The 21,369-nt window shown below is 38.3% G+C and overlaps 1 protein-coding gene across 1 annotated transcript; it reads left to right on the top strand.

Annotated features, from left to right (window-relative positions):
- The first annotated feature begins 986 nt into the window (after positions 1-986).
- Positions 987-18,443, top strand: LOC120299226 (protocadherin-9-like). The gene is made up of 2 exons (XM_039323830.1): positions 987-1,256; positions 15,859-18,443. Exons 1-2 carry the CDS (start codon positions 1,100-1,102, stop codon positions 16,230-16,232), a joined length of 531 nt encoding a protein of 176 aa, XP_039179764.1. The 5' UTR covers positions 987-1,099; the 3' UTR covers positions 16,233-18,443.
- Positions 18,444-21,369: the final 2,926 nt, after the last annotated feature.

The raw sequence follows: 21,369 nt of genomic DNA, 5'->3' as shown, positions 1-21,369 counted from the left end.
ACAATTTTTATTGTGGGAGGATGTTCCAAATGGACAGTGCTGGGATTCCCAGCTTTCTGCAGATGGTGGGGACTGAAAAGCGATACACATGTATTGAATCGATTGAAGCTTGACGTACCTATTTTTTAAAATTTATTTTTAATTTTTTGGCTAATTCCATTTTTAAAAGTGAAACACGACACCAGTATAATTCTGAAGTTTCTATTTCAGAAGCCTTTGGGGCCATTAAAAAAAAAAAAAAAAAAGCCGGGTGGCCATGGAGGATGGTCTATCCAAAGACATCTGCAGCAAGATGAGTTTTCATTAAAATGATGCAATTTGCTGAGGTCACCACACATGTATAAAAAAGGCAGGGATAACATGACAGAGTTATGTGGTTGGTAGGCATCCTTTGCCTTGCCTGCAAATGCATTAGACCACATTGCCTTTTGAAAAATACACAATGCAAGAATGGATACTTGTCTCCTCTTCCAATGTGCAAGTAAAATTGGATGGATATCCATCAGACCATTTAGTAGTAAAACATATGTTAAAGGCATTACATGTAACCTTTCTGCACCAGTAACCTTTGGCCCATCATTCCTATTTGCAAAATATATTATCATTTGATTGCAATCAGGAAATTCCCTGGGTTTTCCTTTTATCACCAGAAAGAGCCTTTTTTTTGGCTCAAATATATCCATGTTAATATTTAAAAAAACAACAATGATTGCAGATGGAAAATAACCTCTTTCTGTCAAAGGAAAAAAAAACCCACATTCCTGTTCCCATAGATTAAGTTAATGCTGCAGCAATGGGTTTTTATCTGCCAAAATACCAAACAGGTCAGGCATCTGGGTCGAAGCAATTGCAATTGGAAATCTCTAACAAACATAGGATATCAACAAAGGAAGAGAGAGAGAGAGAGAGAGAGAGAGAGAGAGAGACTTCAACCAATAGCAACACCAAGTTAACTTTTGACGGTTGGTAGAAAAAGGATGGAAATCTGAAATGTACTTTGTAGGCAGCCCAGTGAGAGGTCATCAGCAAGTCGCATTGCTGTGGGCATGACCAGGAACTTCAACAACATGCTGTAAAGAAGAAGCCATTCCAATGTCAGATGCCAATTGCCAAGGAGAACATCTGGGCTCCAAGATCTCAGTCAGTTAAAGAGCTAATAGTTACACTGGATGGACCAAACCTCATCTGGTGTCCTGAACTTGCAAGCTGGTCTTGGGGAGGTGTGGCAGCCATGGAAGATCAAGACCATTTCTCTGGTATGGATAATTTATATCAGAGCTACCAAACATGCTCGTCAAGAATCTAAAAGACTATGGGGTGCTTGCAAAGATACTTTGCATCCTTTCTTTGCTGCCATCTAATGGTTTGTGGCCAAGACTTATCTAAAGTCTGCTTCCTCATATTGCTATACTATCTTCTTTCTTTCTTTCTTTCTTTCTTTCTTTCTTTCTTTCTTTCTTTCTTTCTTTCTTTCTTTCTTTCCTTTCTTTCTTTCTTTCTTTCTTTCTCCTTCTTCTTCTTCTTCTTCTTCTTCTTCTTCTTCTTCTTCTTCTTCTTCTTCTTCTTCTTCTTCTTCTTCTTCTTCTTCTTCTCTTCATTGTTAATTATTATCTTACAAAGCCTTGAAGTCTGAATTAAGAAAATTATTTCATGCTAGTACTCTGCTTCTTTGTCTCTCTCTGTCTCTCTCTGTCTCTCTCTCTATCTATCTCTATCTATCTCTCTATCTTTCTATCTTTCTTTCTATCTATCATCTATCTATCATTATCTATCTGTCTGTCTGTCTATCCATCCATCCACATCTGTCTGTCTGTCTGTCTGTCCATCCGTCCGTCCATCCATATCTATCTATCTATCTATCTATCTATCTATCTATCTATCTATCTATCTATCCATCCATATCTATCTATCTATCTATCTATCTATCTATCTATTTATCTATCCATCCATATCTATCTATCTATCTATCTATCTATCTATCTATCTATCTATCTATCTATCTATCCGTCCATATCTATCTATCTATCTATCTATCTATCTATCTATCTATCTATCTATCTATCTATCCATATCTATCTATCTATCTATCTATCTATCTATCTATCTATCTATCTATCTATCTATCTATCTATTTATCTATCTGTCTGTCTGTCTGTCTCCACTTCTCTAAACAAATTGTCTCGTTCCTCTATGGATACCCTGCTGGTCCTGCAGCAGATTTTGAACAGATTTGATATTTGAAAAATAGAAATAAAATAAAGACCTGATTAGAAATACAGTTGCATAGAGGGTAGAAAATCTATCCATAGTTTATAGGAAGTATAGTGTCTAAAGACACCGTTAGTTTGAATACTCAACTTAAAAAAACCCTTCAGACAAATAATCTTTTTGTAGACCCTTAGATTTGTTCTCTCCAGAACAATATGCTCTTACTCATGAAAGTGCTCTATTTTAATGATTGACCAAATGTTATATTACTGTTCTTTCACCCAGATTCACATGGCATATAACAACACCAAGGGGAAAGACTATCACAAATTTAATAAGCTGCTAAAACATCTTGACTATGAAAGATAAATACTGTCCTAATTAAGTGAACAGTAATCTAACACTTTAGGGGCTCTGCTTTCATAGCAAATGTATCAAATTGTAGAAGGTTTATTTCATTCCCCTTTATATAAATATATATTTTTTTAAAAAAAAATTGGAAAATAAGCAAAAATGCTATTGGGAGGAGCAGAAGAAGAAAAAATGGATTCTTTGTGCTAACATTCTCCCCAGCACTTGCTTCTTCTCAGATGAACTCCATGCTAAAATGTGAACGTTGCTGATTGATAAAGATGCCCATATATCTGTTTCGTTTTGAGCTATGAAGCCTGTCTAAATAACCCTATACTCTGGAGGGTAGACTGCTGCTTTGGGTAGGTAAGCACTGCTGTTTTTGGACCATTGCCATTGTCAACTGTTGTTTTCATCTGCAACTGAAGAATCAGATCCGTGGGAGAGTCTTGTAAAAATGCAATCCTGACATATTTGGTAAAAAAGGCTTTGCAGAACCCAGCTCAGCTGCTCCGCTGATAGTTTTTCAAGGTGACTGCTTGCCTGCCTGTCTGCCTCTAGAATGTGGCACTGATATTAAAGCCAGAAATTGAAATACAGAAAAAAGGCAGCTGTATATTTTCTTCTATGGCTCTCATGCATTTTTAACAAAGTCTTCACTTAATGCAGAAGACTTCAGTGATCCAAGATTAATTTCACCCCACCCCCAAAAATGGATGCACTGAAGGAAACTACACAGACGTTTGAAAGGTTTTTTTTTTTTTTTTTTTTTTTTTTTTACTTTGCGGGGATGATAGAAGGAAGATTTTATAAGAATGGCAAAGCGAAGCAACAGAGCCGGGCAGCTGCACCATGTCATTTTGCTTGCCAGTCGCGGCTTCTGTGCATATGCAGAAGGCCCTGTTTGGGAAGCAATGAGGCCAATTGAGGCAGAACATCCAAAGGCAGAGACTTGGCTCTGTACAAAAAAATAAAATAAAAATGCCAGGTGAATACAGGACATAACAAGGCCTGACACTGGAGAAAAGAGAGAAGAGGAGAAGGGGAAAAAAATGATTTGGTTCAGGATTTGATTTTCTTCCAGATTAAAAAAGAAAGAAAGAAACAAAACAAAACTTGTGAAAATTAGCCATTTTTTTTTTTTTAAATTACAGATCTTCCCAACGAGTCTATTATCAGCTTGCTCTTTGGCTCTAAAATGGAAGATCTTTTATTTTAAAAAGAAAAATTATCTGCTCTGTCTCATGACCCTAAGCATAGTTGAATATGAAAGGATTCAAATTCAGAATTTAATGAGCATTTAAAGTGTTTTGCCAGGATGGAAGAATCTTTTCGGTTTTAATTCCACTCCACTCTGTTTAAAAATACAAACAAACAACAAAAACACCCTCTTCCAAAGTTACTTCAGTTTTATTTATGACAAAATTTGCCAATTGGAGTAAATAATAAACATTTTAAAAAATCCTATAGGTTCTTAATTCAATAGCCACCCCACTCTTTTCCATATTAGTTCTGCTTTTACAAAGGCAGGGTGGACAACCTTGAATGAACTGGGACTAGTCCTTGAGAAGGCTTTGAGTGTTTGAGGTCATATTGCTCTAAGATTCATCTTCCTCCAACATTTGGAAAGCCAGTATCCTGGGAGACACCATTTTAAGACATTCCCCCAAAGAGTCACCTTCAGTGGTGGGATTCAAATACCTGAACAACCAATTCTTTGCAGGCATGGGCATCTGAGGCCTAGAATGGACTTCCAGAAGTGGCATCCACACATTTCCAGTGGGCCGTTCTACACCTGGGAGGCCTCCTCCAGGCCTCCGAGGCCTAGAATGGACTTTTGTAAGTGGCATCCACGTACTTCCGGTTTGCCATTCTAGTCCTGGGAGGCCTCCTCCAGGCCTCTGAGGCCTAGAACGGACTTCCAGAAGCAGTGTGCACTCAGCTGGTTCTCCAAACTCCACCGGTTCTGCTGAATCGGTGCGAACCAGCTGAATCCCATCACTGGTCATCTACCATCACTAATCTTTTCTGGGCAAAGAGGCCTCAGTAGGAACAGCTTGAAGGTGCTTAAAGGTTTGCTATCTCCACCTTTAGTGGTTCCTTGCCTTTTTGAAAGGAAGAGAGAAATGGAGGCAAATCCAGTTTCCCCCAAATGATATACAGATTGTCCAGTTCATTTGAGGACCATTCAAAGCTACAACAGCACTGGGAAAAAGCGACTCCTGACCCTTTTCACACTAATGATTGTTGTGACTTCCCCGTGTGATCAAAATTCAGGCATTTTTGCAATGACTCATCTTTATGACCATTGCAGTTTTTCACGTGATAGAAGACGATAGAAATTTGGGCCTCAATCATAGTCGTAAGACTACCTATATTCATAATATATTTATACTTACAAAAGTATAAAGTCACTTGAACCATTATCAAGAGTTTTGACAAACCGCTGTTTGTTGGTGAACCATTGATGAAGGTTTTGGAGTTTTTTAGGAGTGGGTCTCTCAGAAAGATACATTTCTTTTGTCCTTTGCAATCATTCTCTTTAATCTAAACTTTCTGTAGTATCAGCTATATATGACAATTGTTTCATAGTGGTGTCCAGATATATAGATCAGGCTAAAAGGAAGGAAATATAATATTGGCATAGATAGAGATAACTCTTTTGCAATTTCTTCATTGGTATAACCAAAAAAGAGAAACCAAATATGATTAAAGCAATACTTAATCAACTTATTTGTCAAGATTCTTTTTTGACGTGTTAATTTTTTTTAGCTAACACTATTTCCTAGCTTTTGAAATACCACTGATCCAGAGAAACATATATTATAGCGTTCAACACTTTTGCAATAGAAAATTTGACAGCTAAACAACAAAAATGAAATCATTTATTTGTGTTACACCATACTATGTGTCCTGGGGAAAAAAAAATGAACGATAAAGCTAAATGAACATTAATTATAAAGACCACAGTGAAACTTTTCCAATTTCCACAAAAAAATAAAATGAAATAAAATAAAATGAATCAAGACAAGTAACTAAATGGCACATGGGATTTTTTTTAAAAAAAAATGGGAATGACAACTGAGTGATAAGTCAAGATTTTATGAAAGTGTGTATGTATGAGTGTGCGTGCATATACGGTATGGCTCAACCAGATTCAGTAAAATAATGATAATTACCTGCAATAAACATGTAACTGCTTGACAATCTACATCACCTTTGAAAAGAATTTTAACAGGGCAGTTTCTGTACTTGGGCATTAAAATAGCTTTTTAAAAATAATCATGTTCAGATATTTTTATGCTGCTTCGTGTGTGTGTGTGTGTGTGTGTGTGTGTGTGTAGTATAGAATAGAATAACAGAATTGGAAGGGCCTTTGGAGGTCTTTTAGTCCAACCCCTTACTCAGGCAGGAAACCTTATACCATTTCAGACAAATGGTTGTCCAATCTCTTCTTAAAAACTTCCAGTGTTGGAGCATTCACAGCTTCTGGAGGCAGGTTGTTCCACTGGTTAATTGTTCTAACTGTCAGGAAGTTTCTCCTTAGTTCTAGGTTGCTTCTCTCCTTGATTAGTTTTTTGTCCTGCCTTCAGGTGCCTTCAAAAATAGATTGACTCCCTCTTCTTTGTGGCAACTCCTGAGATACTAGAACACTGCTATCATATCACCCCAAGTCTTTCTTTTCATTAAACTAGACATACCCAATTCCAACAACCATTCTTTATATATTTTATATGTTAAGGAATCCACAGTCATGTTAAAATGAGCAGCATGGATAATTAGTTAATTAATTACATTAAGTAGGAGTGTAATTCTATATAGTCTAACAGTCCTCTTCTGTTTTGTTTGTTTTTTTTCCCACACTTTTTGTTCTATATTGCAAACTTGGTTACATTGTATTACTAATTGGCCTTGTAGCTATGTGTTTATTGTTGTTTGCTAAGTCTGTTGTCTAAATGCATACATGTAAACCAATGTGATTATTATTGTTATTTAAGTCTATTGTCTAAACTCAGACATGTAAACCAAACTGGGACTGTTTTTGTTCTCTAAGCTCCATTGATTGTGTATGTGTGACAGAGAGAGAGAGAGAGAGAGAGAGAGAGAGAGAGAGAGAGAGAGAGAGAGAGAGAGAGAGAGAGAGAGAGAGAGAGATGGTGTGTTTGATTCCACACAATATTAAGGGAGCCTTTGGCAGAAAATGATGGCAAAGCTCTTAGCTGAAAACAATACTAATCTAAACATCAGGTGGACTCAATCAGGAAATAAAATTTTATCAGGAAATAAAATTCCTGTTTCCCTTCCATTTCTCCTTTTCCACAATTATCTTGGATGGGGCTGCCCTTTCTAATCTGCAATAATCGGAATGGCCACCCAAGGCCAGCAAAAATCTAACAATCTCTTTGCTTCCATCTTGTGGGTCCCCGGACGGTTGCATGCTAGTTCATGCTAGCCTGAGTTTTAAAGTAGGATGATTTTGCTAATGCTGAACTTCTGACTCTTCTCCAGTCCCAAAGTAATTCTCTAACTTTTGAGCAACAAGGCATCTGAAGTAGCAGGTTGAAAGGTGATCAACCAGAAGCACCCTACTAATTGCAGCAGAGAATTAATCAATGGTGCTGCTTCTGGAGATAATAAAATGAGATAAAAAGGCAACTGTGTCTTTCCACTTATAGAAATATTGAAACTTGAGCAGAACTTGACTGGTGTAGATTATAATTTTGTATTCTCTCTGCCTACTTTGTGAACATCCAGACTTGTGACAGGCTGACAGCTATTAAGGGGACAGAAGCCAGAAAACAAAGACATTCTTTTAAGCATAAATATTTACAGAGGTATTTTCTGCTTCCATGCTCTTATATGTGTCTTCAAAATGTTTTAATGGTAAGGCAGATGTTTCATATCACTTCTTCATCACTGGTGCCATTGGATATATAAGCAACTCAGATAAAGAACCAGAATTATTTGGCCTTGATTAGAGAAAAATATTTTAAGAAAGAGGGATGGAAAAGGAATGCTTTTGTGGAGAAAGGAGAAACAAAATGGTGCAGGAGTGAAATTAAAGCTCCAGGAATCCCTTTTCATGAGCTGTATATGGAAAGGAAATGACTGCTTAAATTAGTAAATATGATTTGGTGTACAGCTCCAACATGATGTACAACATATGTCCAATTGCACTCCACTGAAAACATTTATATATATATATATATATATATAACAAATCCATATATACTACATAGTCCCAGTAAACAAATATGTTTATGTATTAATATCAGTGAGCAAAATAAATACTCATTCCCCTCTCAAGATGAATATAAATACAGCTGCGGTAGAAGCAAACATACATGCTCGTCTTTTATACTATATACTTTATGGCATTTGCCTTTGCATGAAATATTATTCTTACTTTATCTAATTTCAGCATTAAGTGCACAGAATCTTTCAATTTAGAAAATATTAGAAACAAGAGGAATAACAGTTACATTTTTTTTTCTTCATCCTTATTTTATTTCATAACAAGCTTTACAAAAAGATATCCACAATTTTAAAAAGGGAAGAACAGAAAGAAACAAAGTAAAGAAACAACTGTAACGTACAATAAAAGACTAAACTTAGAAAAAGAAAACAACAAGGATTAAAAAATAATTAAGTTGCAAAATATCCAAGCTTGCCTGTCTGTCTGTCTCTTCTTCCATCTGTCTAGTGTATGTGTGTGCATGTGTATGTATGTATGTACATGCGTACATATGCATGTGCTGTTGAGTTTTTGACTCCTGGAGTTTGTCTGGATAAATTCCTGCAGTTTTCTTTGCAAATTTTTCAGATGTAGTTTGCTCTTGTCTGCTTCCTAGGTATAAAAAAGAACTATCTAAAGCAGGGCTCTTCAAACTTGGCCCTTTTATGACTTGTGGACTTCAACTCCCAGAATTCCTCAGCTAGCGTGCCTGGCTGAGGAATTCTGGGAGTTGAAGTCCACAAGTCATAAAAGGGCCAAGTTTGAAGACCCCTGATCTAAAGGTCCTCCAGCTGGCTTTGTGCCTAAGGCAGGAGCAGAACTCATGGTCTCCTGGTTTTCTAGACCAGTGGTTCTCAACCTTTTTAATGCTGCGACCCCCAACCGGTCATAAGTCGAGGACTACTCAACCGGTTGTAAATCGAGGACTACTCAACTGGTGCAGCACCGTTTGCAGAATGGGACTTTTGGCGGGCTCAGCAGGGCAGAGACAGCCTGGACAATTCCTATTGGCTTTTGAAAGCCAATAGAATTAGACTCTATTCAAGAGAGTCTATTCTATTGGCTTTCAAAAGCCAATAGAATAAAAGGGAGTAGCACAGCTAAGGAAAAGGGGAAAAAAATGGCGGACTGTGTTGTTTGGCGACCCCCATGAAATGGTCGTTCGACCCCAAATGGGGTCCCAACCCACAGGTTGAGAACCACTGTTCTAGACTAATGATTTAACCACTAAATAAAAACTGATTAACCAGAGAGTAGTGCTAAAATGAAACTCTTTATCACTTTGAGGTAGGATGTTACTATGATGTGATACAAGCTTTTGAGCTACTTGTTTTGACCTGCTATATGGGCTTAATGCTGGTGTAACTATAATACAAAAACCATATTTCTCTTTCTTTTCCATCCTTTTCCATCTCTCTGGTCCTGGTGATTTGATGGATCTGGGAATGGGGTTTTCTTCAATGCCGCCACATGGACTGGGTTTTCCTTCCTCTGAGATGTTTTTTTTTTTTTTTTCAACTTCTCTGTCTAGCATAGTATCCTGGAATTTCCTGACATTTTCTCATCAAAGTACAAACTCAATTCACCTCTGCTTAAATAAATAAATAAACTCTTCAAATCAGTCCAAATGAGAAGTATCAAATAATCAAGTCTGTTCCATATGACAGCTGGTGGCAGATGGCCTGGAGACAGGGGAATGGTGTGGATTGATGAGATATTTATCTGAATTTATGTATGAGTGATTATAATGTGAAATAACTGGAACACTTGGATAGAAGAATGGACTTCCTTAGGACTGGAGGGCACTCCAGTTTTGTGCGAGCAAGGAAAGTATATACCCAAATGGGACACCCGTAGGACTTTTGTAGGAAAAAGGCGAGGGAAATAAAAAATAAAAAAACAACATTGATAGAATGAGCAGTTGGCAGTTAAAATATCTGATATCAAGAATCCAAAACTGCTGGAGTGGATGCTTTGCTGTGGGCCCAAAGTATATGCAATCACTCCATAGCTGGGGCTAACCCTAATACACTGTTAGCAATACATTTAATAATAAATAAATGGGGATTGTTACTGCTATTGTCTTTGAGATGTGCCCCCATTCGTAGCTTTAGAAAAAATGGAGGACTGGAAGAAAATGACAGATCTATTTAAAGCAATTTGCTGTGGGCAGATCTCTGACAACTTTGCAGGTAATGCATTTTTGTTCCCTAATAATAAATATTTAAGCAGTGATGGGAAACAATTCCAAAGCTAAACCTTGTAAACCCTGAAACTGGTCAGTGAGGAAAGTGTGTGTTACTTGATTCTGCCTCAGAATTAAGCATCTTAGATCTCAGTGATTGCAAGGGAAGACAACCAATTCAATGAGAGCTAAATCTCTCTGAGACTAATTTGACATGGTTTAAAGGGCTGTGAGTCGACTTTCATCCCAGCCATAAAGACTTATGCTTCATTTAAAGAGCAATCTAAAAGACACATCAGCAGTTATATGAAGCTGAGATTTATTTCTTCTGTTTCTGAAGGACTCATAAAAACCAGGAAGCTGAAGGATCACACACGTGTCAATGCGCAGCATTAATGCAACACTGAGGCACACATAGTTCCAATATGTGAAGTATTCAGTGTGCTCAAATGTTGGAACATATTGAAGTGTTGGAGCATTTGAGGGGCTGCCACAAAGAAGAGAGGGTTAAACTATTTCCCAAAAGGCACCTGAAGGCAAGACAAGAAACAATGGATGGAAACTAACCAAGGAGAGAAGCAACCTAGAATTAAGGAGAGAATTCCTAATGGTGAGAGCAATCAACCAATGGAATGGCTTGCCTTCAGAAGTTGTGGGTGCTCCATCACTGGAGGCTTTTTAAAAAAAGTTAATCATTTATCTCAGTGGTTCTTAACCTTTTTGAACGAATCGCCCCCTTGAGCCAATGAGGAAGTTGTCATCGCCCCCCCTCCCCCAACACAACCTCTCAATCACAACCTAGGAAATAATTCTTCAATTTATGCAAACACTTTTTTTGTGTTCTTTAAAATTGTCATCAGGACATATCGATGCAAATAATTTATTTCCAGTCTTTTTCCCATATCTCCCATATTCTGGCCAATGGCATGCCACTGTATGGGTAGAGGCTGCTGCGCAATGCGCATGAAGATAAGCGATGCGTCTTCACCTATGTACGGCGTTCTGTACTGAAGCTAGCTGGAGGAACATTTGAAAACACAATTCAATCCACTAATAGCGAGCAATCTGATGTTTTTGTACGACAGATATGCAGCGATTCACTGTGTGAAAAAGTCTCAAAAGTGTCCCCAAAACTTCTCGCTCCATCGCCCCCATATCACCCCCTTTTCATTCCTTCGCCCCTGCGTTGCCTCTTTTCATTCCATCGCCCCCCTGAAAAATGAAATCGCCCCCTGGGGGGCAATATCGCCCAGTTTAAGAACCACTGATTTATCTGAAATGGTATACAGTCTCCTGCTTGAGCCGGGGGTTGGACTAGAAGACCTCCAAGGTCCGTTTCAACTCTAATATTCTATGTTCTATCATTGATGCTATTTCCTGAAATATGCCTATCTAGTGGCACATTCTGTCTTTCTCTCTCTCTCTCTCTCTCTCTCAGCCAGTCTCTGTCTCTCTCTCTCCCCCCCCCCACACACACATACTCTCTTTCACTTTCTGTCTCTCTATCTCTCTCTGTGTGTGTATTTCTGGATAGGTAAGATATAATCTTTAGCAAGTCATTCTGGTTTGGGTCAGCAAGATAGGATTCTGTATTACTATGTGGGGAAGAAAATGAAAAAACCCAATTAAAAGCAAATTGCTGCTGTCAGCAGAAAGGAAAATAATCAGCATTTAACCTACAGATTAACCTTTGGAAATGTTAACAATATGCTGGAGGTAGTTCTTTATGCCAACTGTTTCTCCCCCCCCCCTTTTTTTTTTCTTCATGAAATACCTGTAACACTTTGATTATAACAATGAGGGTAGATTAATAAAGGATATTTTTTTTTGTTTTTCTGCCACTGAAGCTCACAAATAGAAAGCTTGAAAGTGCAGAGCTGTTTGAAAAACGCAGGGAGCAACTGCTTGCATATCTTTATGGCATTTTATTTCATTTATATTAATCCAGGCCCAGTGTGTTCTCAGGGGTTCTGATCGCAGAATCAAATAAATGAGAAGGAAGGGAAAATGACAACATTAAAAACTCCAGAGGCAAAGCAACATTCAATAAACTACTTCTTTAATATAAACTTCTTCAAAATCTATGACATTCAAGTCCTGTACTGGCTTCTTTGAAAGTAACTCCAGCTGAAGTCTTTGGGGTATGTGTTCGAAGAGATGCGGGGTTGTGTAGGACTGTATTTCTAGTTCTCAGTAGTTAAGAGTGTGAACTATAAAAACATGCTCACAAGCTTCTCCTGTGTAAACAATACTTTGCTTTATTTGTACTGAAGGTGCTAAGAAGAAATTAGCATTCCCACTGTAAGGAAAGAAGGGGACTTAAAAGCTGGGCAACCATAGATAGTGTTGGAAGCTGAACTTCTTGAGAAGTTGCTAATCATATGGCGTAGCAAGATCTCAGCTCTCTTTTAGATGTCTTTGGATACAGTCATTCATGTGTGGGAAGTCAGCCCCCCAGAGAAGGAAATAATAAAAGGACAGAAAAATATATTTCCTCCAAGGATCTTAAAGAGACAGAAAAGCATGCCCAGTTCTTCTTAATAGCCCCTGGTCTCTCTTCCCCAAGCAGAAACCAGCTCTATAGAGATGCAGATGTAAATCCAGGGAGCTAGGAGATTAAGACGACAAAGACCTAAAATCTACATACCCCATCCAAACTCTAAGAGTCATCAGTCCCAGGGAAGCAGGATATGACCTTTGGACATAATAAGATTGACCCATCACCATCAGAATACCAGAAAGGCACACTCAGACTCAGGTCAAAGTTCATGCCACAGGAACAACTTCAAACAAAAGGCTCCAGAAGGTATAAAAACCCACTTCTTACATGTGCTCAGGCCCTTTTTCTCTCCTCTTTGCTGCCAGAACCATCTTCCTGTCTGGCTCTTCTCTCCAATAAACTACAACCTTCTTCCCAAAGCAGTTGCCATGTTTATCTCCAGCTTGGATGAAACACGATGAAGACCTTTCTTCCAACAATGTGTCCATGGAAACATGACTAATTGTTAGCTGTGCTGGAAACTAGGAATATGGAAAGGGAGAGTTTCCTTGGTGCTCTCTGATCTTGATTGCTTTCTTGCAGATGTTTCATTACCTAGATAGGTAACAACATCAGCACTGGCACTGATATTACCTAAGTTTGGCTCATGAAATGTCTGCAAGAAAGCAACCAAGGTCAGGGAGTACTAAGGACCTCTGATTTCAACCCTAAGCTACTGATAATCTCAGGTCCTTCGCCCTTTTAATAGATGTAGAGAGGATTGGACTTCAGTGACCTACCTGGCAGGAATGGCTTAAATTATGTAAAATTCTGCTGGTTTAAATACAAACTGCAGCTTCATGGCGAAGTAGATAATACATAAGTATGGAGCTCCAGACGATGCTATTTCCCAGGGTAAACTGATTCAAGTCTAGCTTCTGTGAGACCATTCCTGGTTGATAGCAAAGAGAGAAGACTCTAACCGTTGGCATCCATCTTCCAATTAATTGGATTTTTCCATCCCAGCCTGGCTCTTGAAGGAGAGGTTGAGTGACTATATATGTGCTTATTGAGCAGGGAATAAAATGTACAGTCATTTTATGGGGTGGCTAAATTCATTAACTTGACAATATAGTTTTTATTATTATTATTATTATTATTATTGATCATTGCACAGTCAGCCAGGTGTTTAGACTGGATTTGGCATTTTGTCTACCTATCGAGTCCTTACCCAGGACCTGGGATAGGCAGATGTGGATGTTTGATGGTATTACAGATATCGTCGCAGGATGGAAGCAGTTCCTAGTAAGGCTGCCTTTTGCAATTGACTAATAGCGAATTTGTCAATGCCAATGGTGTTCAAGTGGTGCTCCAGTTGTTTTGGGATTGCACCCAAGGCGCCTATGACTATTGGTACTACCCTTGCTTGCTTTTGCCACAGTCTTTCTATTTCTATTTGTAGGTCTTTGTATTTTGTTACCTTCTCCAATTCTTTCTCGTCTATTCTGCTGTTTGCAGGCACTGCCACATCCACTATCCAGACTTTTTTGTCTTTCTTATCGACAGTTGTTAGTCCGGGGTGTTATGTTGCACAGTCAGCCAGATGTTCAGGCATTATTATTATTATTATTATTATTATTATTATTATTATCATCTCTCAAGTGCAGCTTTCCTGGTGATTTGTTAATTTGGAGCTTCCAATAAATCAGTAATTTCCTTCCAAGGAACTTGGTTTTAAGCAAACAGCAATTGGTTATTTGTAGATAAAATAAAGAAAGCAACTTTTTTTTTCTTGTTATTACCCTGTAATCCCTGGCTTCAGGGTGAGATTAGGGTCACTGAATGGAACTGAGCATTTACTGGCTGGATGCCCTTCCTGACGCCTATATGATGTTCACAGCAGATATTTTCTTTTTGCAATCTGATAAATACCTGTTGCTGCCCAGGATTGAACTCTCAACCTTCTGAGTGGGAAGCAACCGTCTTCGCCTCTAGGCCATTGCGCCACTTATATAAAGAAAGCAACTTACTTCAGAGAAAATAGGAAAGTTAAGAATTTTGGGGGTAGGGGCTTGTGATAATCATTTCCATTTAAAGCTGTCATATATTCAGAATATCATGAGAAATTGTGGATGGGGTGGAAAATGGAAGGCTAAATCACTTGAGATAAATGAATTTCACTTCCCCGTCATATCTTCCCTGGTTAAATCAATAACTCATCTGCAGTTTCACTCCATTGAGAAATATGCAGAAAAAGAGCATGAAGTTTGTCCCTATGGAAACGGATCACGACGGTTCTTTGGCTAGGCTAGTATTTCCACTAGAGTTTCTGAAAGCATAACAAATAATTTTGCACGATACTCCACTGAAGTGACTGCAATTTTGATTTTGAGAAACTGTAAAAAAAAAAAAAGTAAAAGATAATTAACTGCCCTTGTCTTCCTCTGCTCTCTCCCTTTCTGCATTAACCAGCACACTCTTTCTCAGATTAGCTCTTCATATTTACACATTATTCTTTTGACAATTTCTACAGTAGCTAGCAGAGTAAAATGTTCCAATCACATTCCAGGCAGTTTTCCATTTTTTGTTTTGTTTTGTTTTGTTTTTTTGTGTTTCATTTTTCACTAGAAACATTCCTTTCTTTCTCCAGACTGGGTCTGCTTAAGCATTCCGGGTTAACTCTTCTGCAGTCTGGACTGCTTCCTCTTCAGGATTATTGCATACTTCTGTAAAGAGATAAACCAGTCCATTGAGAGAGAGAGAGAGAGAGAGAGAGAGAGAGAAAATAACATTCTGGAAGAACGTCGCTTTGCTTTGCGCATCTTAAGCAAAGCAAGTTTATGCAAAGTTAGGGATTTTGCACTGCATCGTGGCATCCCTAGTGGGAAGCCTGTATTTGGGCCATCAAGTTCAATACACAAACACACACAGACACACAAACGCAGACACACAAATGTGGTGCAAACATTAATGCATCTCTGGAAGAAGGCTCTGTTGGAATATAATCAGCCATTGAGTTCACAATCTCCCTTGATAATTGGCTCCATTAGTGCATTGCTTTTAGCATCAGGAATTATTTTTCTAAGCACTCATCCAGAAATCAGCAAGGATTTTTGTGTAATGTGTGCTTGAGAGAAGAACTTGGCTTTTTACAACAAGAAGCACTGAAGATTGTTCCTCTTTTATGCACCCCATTCCTTGCTTCGTTTTTTGTTTTTATTTTCTTTTAAATACACAGGTGAACCATTGAACTGGATTGTTATTACCGTGCTATTGCCGTGCTTGTGATTCTTTTGGTGTGTCTAAATGTGAGATTGTTTCAAACTCTAACTTCTTTCTTTTTTTTTCTCCTGCCCCCATTCCTTCTCTTCCCTTTGCCCCGCCCACACCTCTTTGCAGATGGACCTCTTGGACCACGAGGACTGGCTGAAGCTACAGAAATGTGTACCCAAGAATGTCTTGTGCTGGGCCATTCAGACAATTGTTGGATGCCCCCTACCTTGGGTTCATACCCCCAGCCCAAGTCTCCACTCTCCACCTTTGCACCTCCGAAGGAATGGGTGAAGAAAGACAAACTGGTGAATGGACATACATTGAGCAGGACCTGGAAAGAAGATAGCAACAGAAACCAGTTCAATGACCGAAAGCAATTTGGCTCTGGGGAAGGGCATTTCAACCCTGGCAATCACATGACAGACATTCCATTGGCTAACTTGAAGTCCTATAAACATGCAACAGGAGCCGTGGAGAGTCCGAAGGAAAACCAGCTATAAGGAATGGTTTCTTTGGAGCAGGGACTTTAGCCTAGTTAGACTTGCTAATACTGTGTGTGTGTATGTGTCAGAGCTTTATGTACTGGGTAGACCTCTAGAACTATGCGTCACATAGCTGAGATATGCATAACTGTGGGATAGCTCCATTGAATTACAAAGCAACAGCATTTCTACTAGTTGTGTGGTTTTGTTACATAGACATAATCAAACTCTTACAGAGATTCTCTCCATTTGGCAAATATCCTGGGTTTTTTTTCTTTCTTTCTTTCTTTCTTTCTTTCTTTCTTTCTTTCTTTCTTTCTTTCTTTCTTTCTTTCTTTCTTTCTTTCAATTTATTGGGAATAAGGGGGTGGAGCTGTTAATTAGCTTGTTTTGTTTTGTTTTGTTTTTTTTAAAAAGATATTTTTTATTTTTACCCTGGACTGCTGCTGTAAACAGTAGAAAAATATATTGGAAGAATGAGAGGAACAGGAAATACGGCGTGCGTGTCTGTGTGAGTGAGAGAGAGAGAGAGAGAGAGAGAGAAAGAGAGAAAAAGAGAGAGAGAAATGAATTGCAATTCTTAGAAAGTATATCCAATTAGAAAATTGTGTTATTGTCGCCATTGAACCCGTGCTGGGACTGCTATACTTGACATCTTTACTGAAACAAAACAACTAAAACTGCAAACATTAAACCTACTGTGCTATTAACAACGTTAGTGGACACTTGTTAAGTCAATCAGTGTTCAAGTACTTGTAAATAGAACAAATTATTACTAATAACTTTTGTGTACTTATAACGTTCACCTAAAAATACTGTAGCCTAATTCTGTGTTTCACAATTACTTTTTTTCCCCCTACTTTATTTCATTCCTTCCTTTTCTTTAAAAGAAAAGAAAAATGTTTGTTTTGGTGATGGTGTTTCGTGTTAAATGATCTGTCTGACACACCATGTTCCAAGGAACTCAAAACACTTGTGTTAAAAACAGAGCAAATGAGGGGATGGGGTGGATGGGCATTTTAATTTCACTTTTTTTTTCCTAATTAGAAAAGAAAATTCTATCTGCTAGTTCTAAACTATAAATGCACTTTGAAATTTTAGCCACAATTATCATTTTTTTTCTTAATATTCTGATCTGAAATCAAAGAGGAACAACAGGGCTCACCAACTAGCAGCTGGACGGGTGACGTTGACAGCAAATCTGCAGGGTGTTGGCTGCATACTCACATGAAAATATGATGTTAATCAAAATTAAGTGGAGGGTTATTTGCTGTGGACACCGTCTATCAAGATGGTTGGCTGAGTGAGTCCCAATGAAATTAGGGAGAGGTATTCAAGAACTGATGTATCTCAATGGAGCTTGGCCAGTCAAACTTCCAAAGTAATTGTGTCACTCAGCACTAATCTCTAGCAGTTGCTTCCTTTATACTTTGGTGAAATGTGTTTTTACTTAGGACAGTTCCTATTGCTGAAATGGCACCAGTTGTGTTGATCATCATCTGCCTTGATGTTGTAGTAACACAAGTGTTTTTAGATCATAGCCACAAAATATTTAATGTGTTGTGCCTTCATAATGTAACCAAGCATTATCCTGGTAGGATAGTTGGGGGAAAAATGACAGAGGTAAGTTTCTGATTCTTGCTGTTTAACTGTTTGTTCTCATCGTTGGTCAATGCCTGGCAGATAACCAGTTTCACGGTCACTTGAAAAGGAACCAGCAAAGTGACTCTAATGTAATAAGATCTCAGTTGCATGTCTAACAAATCCTAATCAACAATCTTAGGCTTTTTGTTTTCTTAAGGCATGACAAAAAAAAAAATTAAACAAATAGCATGCAACGTAGGGGAGAAATCGTCCTTAAAGGGGAAAAAAAAGTAAAAAATATCTTGTGCCACAGTTAAACATTAGTCTTCAAATAAACTCAGACAATAAAAGTTGAAAATATCAGTGGTTAATTTCTTTTTACCAACAACAGCGATGACAAAAAAAAATTAAAACTAACTGAAGTTGTGTTGTATATAGCAGTTCTCATTTTCTTTCCCTCCACAGTATAAAAGCATATAATGGGCTAGGGGTGCATTGCTTATTACGGTACTTACGTCCGTTTGTGAGGGGTGTTTGATGACTTTGACTGAATAAATATCTAAACAGTTTTCCTTGTTACTGCTTTGCCAGTTCAACGTTATTTACAGTTATTCAGCTCTTGCAATAAATGTTCTGAATTCCTGATTTGTCTTGTGGGAGTTTTTAGCCTTATTAACTCACTGATGGGGGAAAAAAGAACAACAAGAAAGTAATATTCCCACTATTGTCAATTGTCTGCTGTCCCTCCCCTAGATCTCTCCCACTTCCCTGTACAGTAGGAGATGACCAGGCTGAGCCCGAGGAAGAATCCCTGTGTTCCCACAAGAGATTTGAATCCAGCCCATCTTGAATGTCTTTCTTATCTCCCACTCATTTCCCTTGACCGCTAGTTGCTCAGATTCTTGTAGAGAGCTTAAACTTGCAATAAATCTTTATACTCATTTGAACTGGCTGCATCTCCTGATTTCCCTGACTCTTGACATGCACAACACACACACACACACACACACACACACACCAAAAAAATCACTGTAGTACAGCCAGTTGAAATTGGCAAAGATTGAGAATATTGCTGGAGAAAGGTTAGGATAATGTATAACATGTATGAGTGACAGCAATCTTTAAAAGTAGAACGAAAAGCAAGACTGGGCTGAGTCTTAATCCACCTTTGAAAGGGAACAGTGGGTAACAAAGGGAAAGTAATTGGTTTACAGACATACTTTTTAAGGCCAATTGCTTTCTACCTCTTTGTCTTTATTACGATAGGCTAGAAGCTCTAGGCGACCTGGAGTATAAGTGCTGCTAATAGTGATATTCCAGTCTTCAATTTTACAATTTTCCTTCCTAAATTACCGCACGTTAGGCCTTTCCCTTACCTAAATACACAGCATGTTGTTGTCCAAAAATCCAATGAAACAGTCACTGTTAGCCAAACAAGGATATAATTAAAATTTAGCAGTAAATAACAGGTACAAAACAGTCCCAGTCGAGTTTAAATTTAATTCCAAGTAACTTAATGCCAGTCAAAGATAATGGAGATAATAGTTAAGTATTCCTAGAAGATTATGGGGATGCAGACTGTTGCAGTTATGGATCAGTTTGAGGATTTTTTTAAAAAATATTATTTAAACAAGTTAAATTTTATGTCCAATAAAGCTACATAATTACTTGAGGGAATGGATTTCTTAAAGACATGGCATTCTTATTAACTTAATTCTTAATGAAGAGCAGATTGATGCTGGAGTTAACATGAACCTTGAAATATCTAATATTTTTGAAGTGTGAACTTCTCTAAAAACCATTAAGCAGATTGAAGACCAAAGAAGCTACTTGGATAAGCAGCCAAAAGTTTCAAACCAAGAATGCAAACTAATCCAGTGGCCACAACTTAACTTCCAGACTATTAAGAAAAAACACTTTTATTTCCTATAAAATTCCTGTATTTGTTCATATACCTAGAAATAGATTACAGGTACCCTGGGGTCAAATAAAATACAAAAAGCCTATTTTAGAATAGACTTTCTATTTAGAATAGAAGTCTTCATCATTGTTAACTATTAGTAAGGTGACAACATTAATGATAAATTGCAATTGTTAATCTCTCATGGATAAATACAACTTTGAGAAGGGATTTCAAGGAGAGATGCATTTAGGTGCTAGAGCAGGGGTCTTCAAACGTGGCCCTTTGATGACTTGTGGACTTCAACCCTCAGGATTCCTCAGCCAGGCACGCTGACTGAGGAATTCTGGGAATTGAAGTCCACAAGTCATAAAAGGGCCAAGTTTGAAGACCCCTGTCTTAAATCTAACAAACAAAATGGAGGCTGGCTGAAGAATTCTGGGAGTTGAAGTCCACAAGTCATAAAAGGGCCAAGTTTGAAGACCCTTGTTTTAAATCTAACAAACAAAATGGAGGTTGGCTGAGGAATTCTGGGAGTTGAAGTCCACAAGTCATAAAAGGGCCATGTTTGAAGACCCCTGGTTTACATGATAAAAAGTGCATTGGGGAAAGGTTCTAATACCAATTGTCATAATAAACATCTACTATCAGAAGAAGAAAAATACACTGTTTGTCTGTATAAAAACCAAAAGACCAGGAAAGAAAACAATGGACTAGTTTCCCTACAAGCTAGCTTTCTCTGTACTGTCAGTGTGTGGAGAAAATATTTTAGGTCACCTCATCTAGTGAAACAGAAGTTTTGTCTCTGTGTTCCCTCCTTTGAATGCCATAAGTATATCTGCTATGGTCCTTTCGGTGCATATGTCACTCCATGGAACCAGAAAAAAAGTAATGCTTCCCACCAGTCAATGCAGAATGCTGATTTAAAGAGGAAAGAGGCTATTTCCTTCTTGAAAAGAAATCCTTAACTTTTTTCTGAAAAGTTGCTTGTGGTCTCTCCTAGGCCTTGCACATCTTAACATTCTCCTGGCAAGCATTTGGATTCATTAAGAAAAGGGGGAAAAAAAGACCAGCTGTAATTGGGGAGTGAGCCAAAAACCAGATCTAAATCCAATTAAAGGCATCAAGAGCTTTCTGCGGACTTTAATGAAATCTGATCTTGGCCTTGGTTTATACCCAGATATCGCCCTTTTGCTTCCATCCAAGGAGTTGACACAGTTTCTCTGACACCCAAACACTTCTGGGCAAATCCTGTCTATCTCTCAATAAGCCTTTGGTTTCCATCCTGACAGGAATTCAGCCATGTGGAAAGGAAGGACTCTTTTCCTCCCGTTGCATCTGCTGCATCTGAGACATGCAGATCAGCCCGAGGGACTTTTCGGAGGCATCAAATCACCAGGCATTAGGGAGTGATTAACAGTGAAGCTTGCTTGGACCCACAATTCCTGTTATTTTCAGAAGCCTGGCCTCAGTAGGAAAACACTGGAACTTTCCCCTTCTGCTCTTCCAACTAAACTACTAAAGCATACGGAAGTCTGCAAGAGCTCAGGAGCACGTCAACTGTAACAGGAGATCTTTGGGATTGCATCTTGTTAGAAGTATAATAAGCGAAAGCAGTGTTTAAAATGTGATGGAAAGATTTCATGAGCCTCCAGAAGCGGTGAATGCTCC

Source organism: Crotalus tigris, unplaced genomic scaffold (genome assembly GCF_016545835.1).
Source record: "Crotalus tigris isolate CLP2741 ecotype Arizona unplaced genomic scaffold, ASM1654583v1 scf7180000024283.532456, whole genome shotgun sequence".
Lineage (NCBI taxonomy): Eukaryota > Metazoa > Chordata > Lepidosauria > Squamata > Viperidae > Crotalus > Crotalus tigris.
Note: the sequence above shows the minus strand (reverse complement) of the source record. Positions and strands in the feature narration are given on the sequence as shown.

Coding starts and splice junctions, on each gene's coding strand:
- LOC120299226 (XM_039323830.1), top strand. CDS start 1,100: ATGCCAATTGCCAAGGAGAACATCTGGGCTCCAAGATCTCAGTCAGTT. Junction 1,257..15,858: donor AGATCAAGACCATTTCTCTG/GTATGGATAATT, acceptor ACCTCTTTGCAG/ATGGACCTCTTGGACCACGA.